This window comes from Trichinella spiralis (assembly GCF_000181795.1).
Source record: "Trichinella spiralis strain ISS 195 chromosome Unknown Scfld1557, whole genome shotgun sequence".
Classification (NCBI taxonomy): Eukaryota; Metazoa; Nematoda; class Enoplea; order Trichinellida; family Trichinellidae; genus Trichinella; species Trichinella spiralis.
The window spans coordinates 910,042-911,616 of record NW_003528496.1 but is presented as its reverse complement, the minus strand read 5'-3'; the positions used below and the strand labels follow the sequence as shown (position 1 = coordinate 911,616).

The following is a 1,575-nucleotide window of genomic DNA, read 5'->3' as shown; positions in this document are numbered from 1 at the left end:
GGCTAGGAGATCAAAATAAGACTTGGGCTCCACATGCAATGTGCCACACACTTGTTAAACAGTTGCGCAAATGGAGCAAAAGAGCACTGAAATCTCTTCCTTTTGATGTAGATATGGCATGGCATTAACTACAAAACCATGCTGATCATTACTATTTCTGCCTTAGCAAAGTAAGAGACTGTAAGACAATTAACTGAAAATGCATTTCTTATCTGCTGGAAGACCTGTTCCACATGATTCTGATGTGCCCTCTGAATAGCATAGACACTGTTGTCCTAAGCGGAGAAGAAAGTGGCAAAGAAACCATCAGTGAGAGTGACTTTGAAATAGAGCATAAAATACACTACAGCTCGTTACACAGTGTGAGTTGAACGGCCTTGTTCGAAATCTTGGTCTCTCCAAGGTTGGAGCTGAAATACTAGGATATGTGACTGCAGTCGAAACATATGCTTGGTCCAGGAACAACAATTTCAGTGTATAGGAAACGTGAAACTGAAGTTATACCCTTTCACAGAGACTCAGTTGTGTACTGCAATGACATTTCTGGATTGATGTTTCAGTTGGGTGCAGAAACGTATGTCATCAATGAATTGAGTTTGTTCACTGACTCCTCTAAAAACAGCTTGAAAAGAGTTTTTCTGCACAATAAAAAAAGCTATGCTTCTGTTCCAGTATTTCATTCTGCTGCCCTAAAGAGACCAGTAAGAATGTTGAAATAATTCAGAAGGAAATCAGATATGAAGAACACGTAAGTCAAGTGTGTGTAGCGACTTTAAAGTTCTGTGCATTCTCCAGGGACAGCAATCTGGCCACTATAAATTTCCATGTTTTTTGTGTGAATGAACTAATGAAGCACGTGATGAACACTACACAAAGATAGACTGGCCAATGTGAGCAAACCTAACATCAGGTTAAAAAAACATTTTGCCATAAAGCTTATTTGATCCACAAAAAGTGCACCTACCGCCTCTTCACAAAAAACCGGGCATCCTGAAGCAGTTTGTTGAAGCCTTGGAAAAAAATAGAACTTGCATCTAATATCTTTGCACCCAGGTTTCTTTTCTGTCTGATGTTAAATTCAAAGAGGACATATTTGTTAGACCTGACATACAGCAATTGATTAAAGATCAAGTGCTTGCAAACAGTGGCATACGTTGAAAAAGATGCACGGGTTGTATTCGCAACTGTTGTTTCAGTATTTCTGGGAAACGAGTAGGGCCCGGAATAGAGACGATTTGTGAATGTTTTGCTTGAGAAATTTGAGAAGTTGGAATGTGACATGAGCTTAAAGCTCCACTTGCTGCACTCAAATTAAGATTTCTTTCCACAGAATCTCAGTGAAGAACAGGGTGATCGATTTCATCAAGACATAAACATATGGAGCAGAGATGTTAGGGTCGATGGAATGCTACAATGATTGCAGACTACTGTTGGTGTCTCAAGAGAGAAACAAAGCAGAATAAAAGGAGAAGATCAACGTCAAACGCGGCGGTTATTTGCTGCCAAAAGGACTAAATACTCTGACGAAAGGCACGCATACATCAAGTAGTAGTAATCCGCTTTATTTTGTACACA

General features: G+C 39.6%; 1 protein-coding gene across 1 annotated transcript; it reads left to right on the top strand.

The window, feature by feature from the left end:
- Positions 1–233: 233 nt before the first annotated feature.
- On the top strand, positions 234–1,216 carry Tsp_04744 (hypothetical protein). The gene is made up of 4 exons (XM_003369280.1): positions 234–309; positions 475–574; positions 673–748; positions 1,127–1,216. The coding sequence occupies exons 1-4, from the start codon at positions 234–236 to the stop codon at positions 1,214–1,216; spliced, it is 342 nt and encodes a 113-aa protein (XP_003369328.1).
- Positions 1,217–1,575: the final 359 nt, after the last annotated feature.

What these genes read in the sequence shown, in the direction of transcription:
- Tsp_04744 (XM_003369280.1), top strand. Translation starts at nt 234, where the DNA reads ATGATTCTGATGTGCCCTCTGAATAGCATAGACACTGTTGTCCTAAGC. An exon ending in AAGTGGCAAAGAAACCATCA is followed by an intron (nt 310 to 474) that starts GTGAGAGTGACT and finishes CAACAATTTCAG; the next exon opens with TGTATAGGAAACGTGAAACT. An exon ending in AAATCAGATATGAAGAACAC is followed by an intron (nt 749 to 1,126) that starts GTAAGTCAAGTG and finishes AATTGATTAAAG; the next exon opens with ATCAAGTGCTTGCAAACAGT.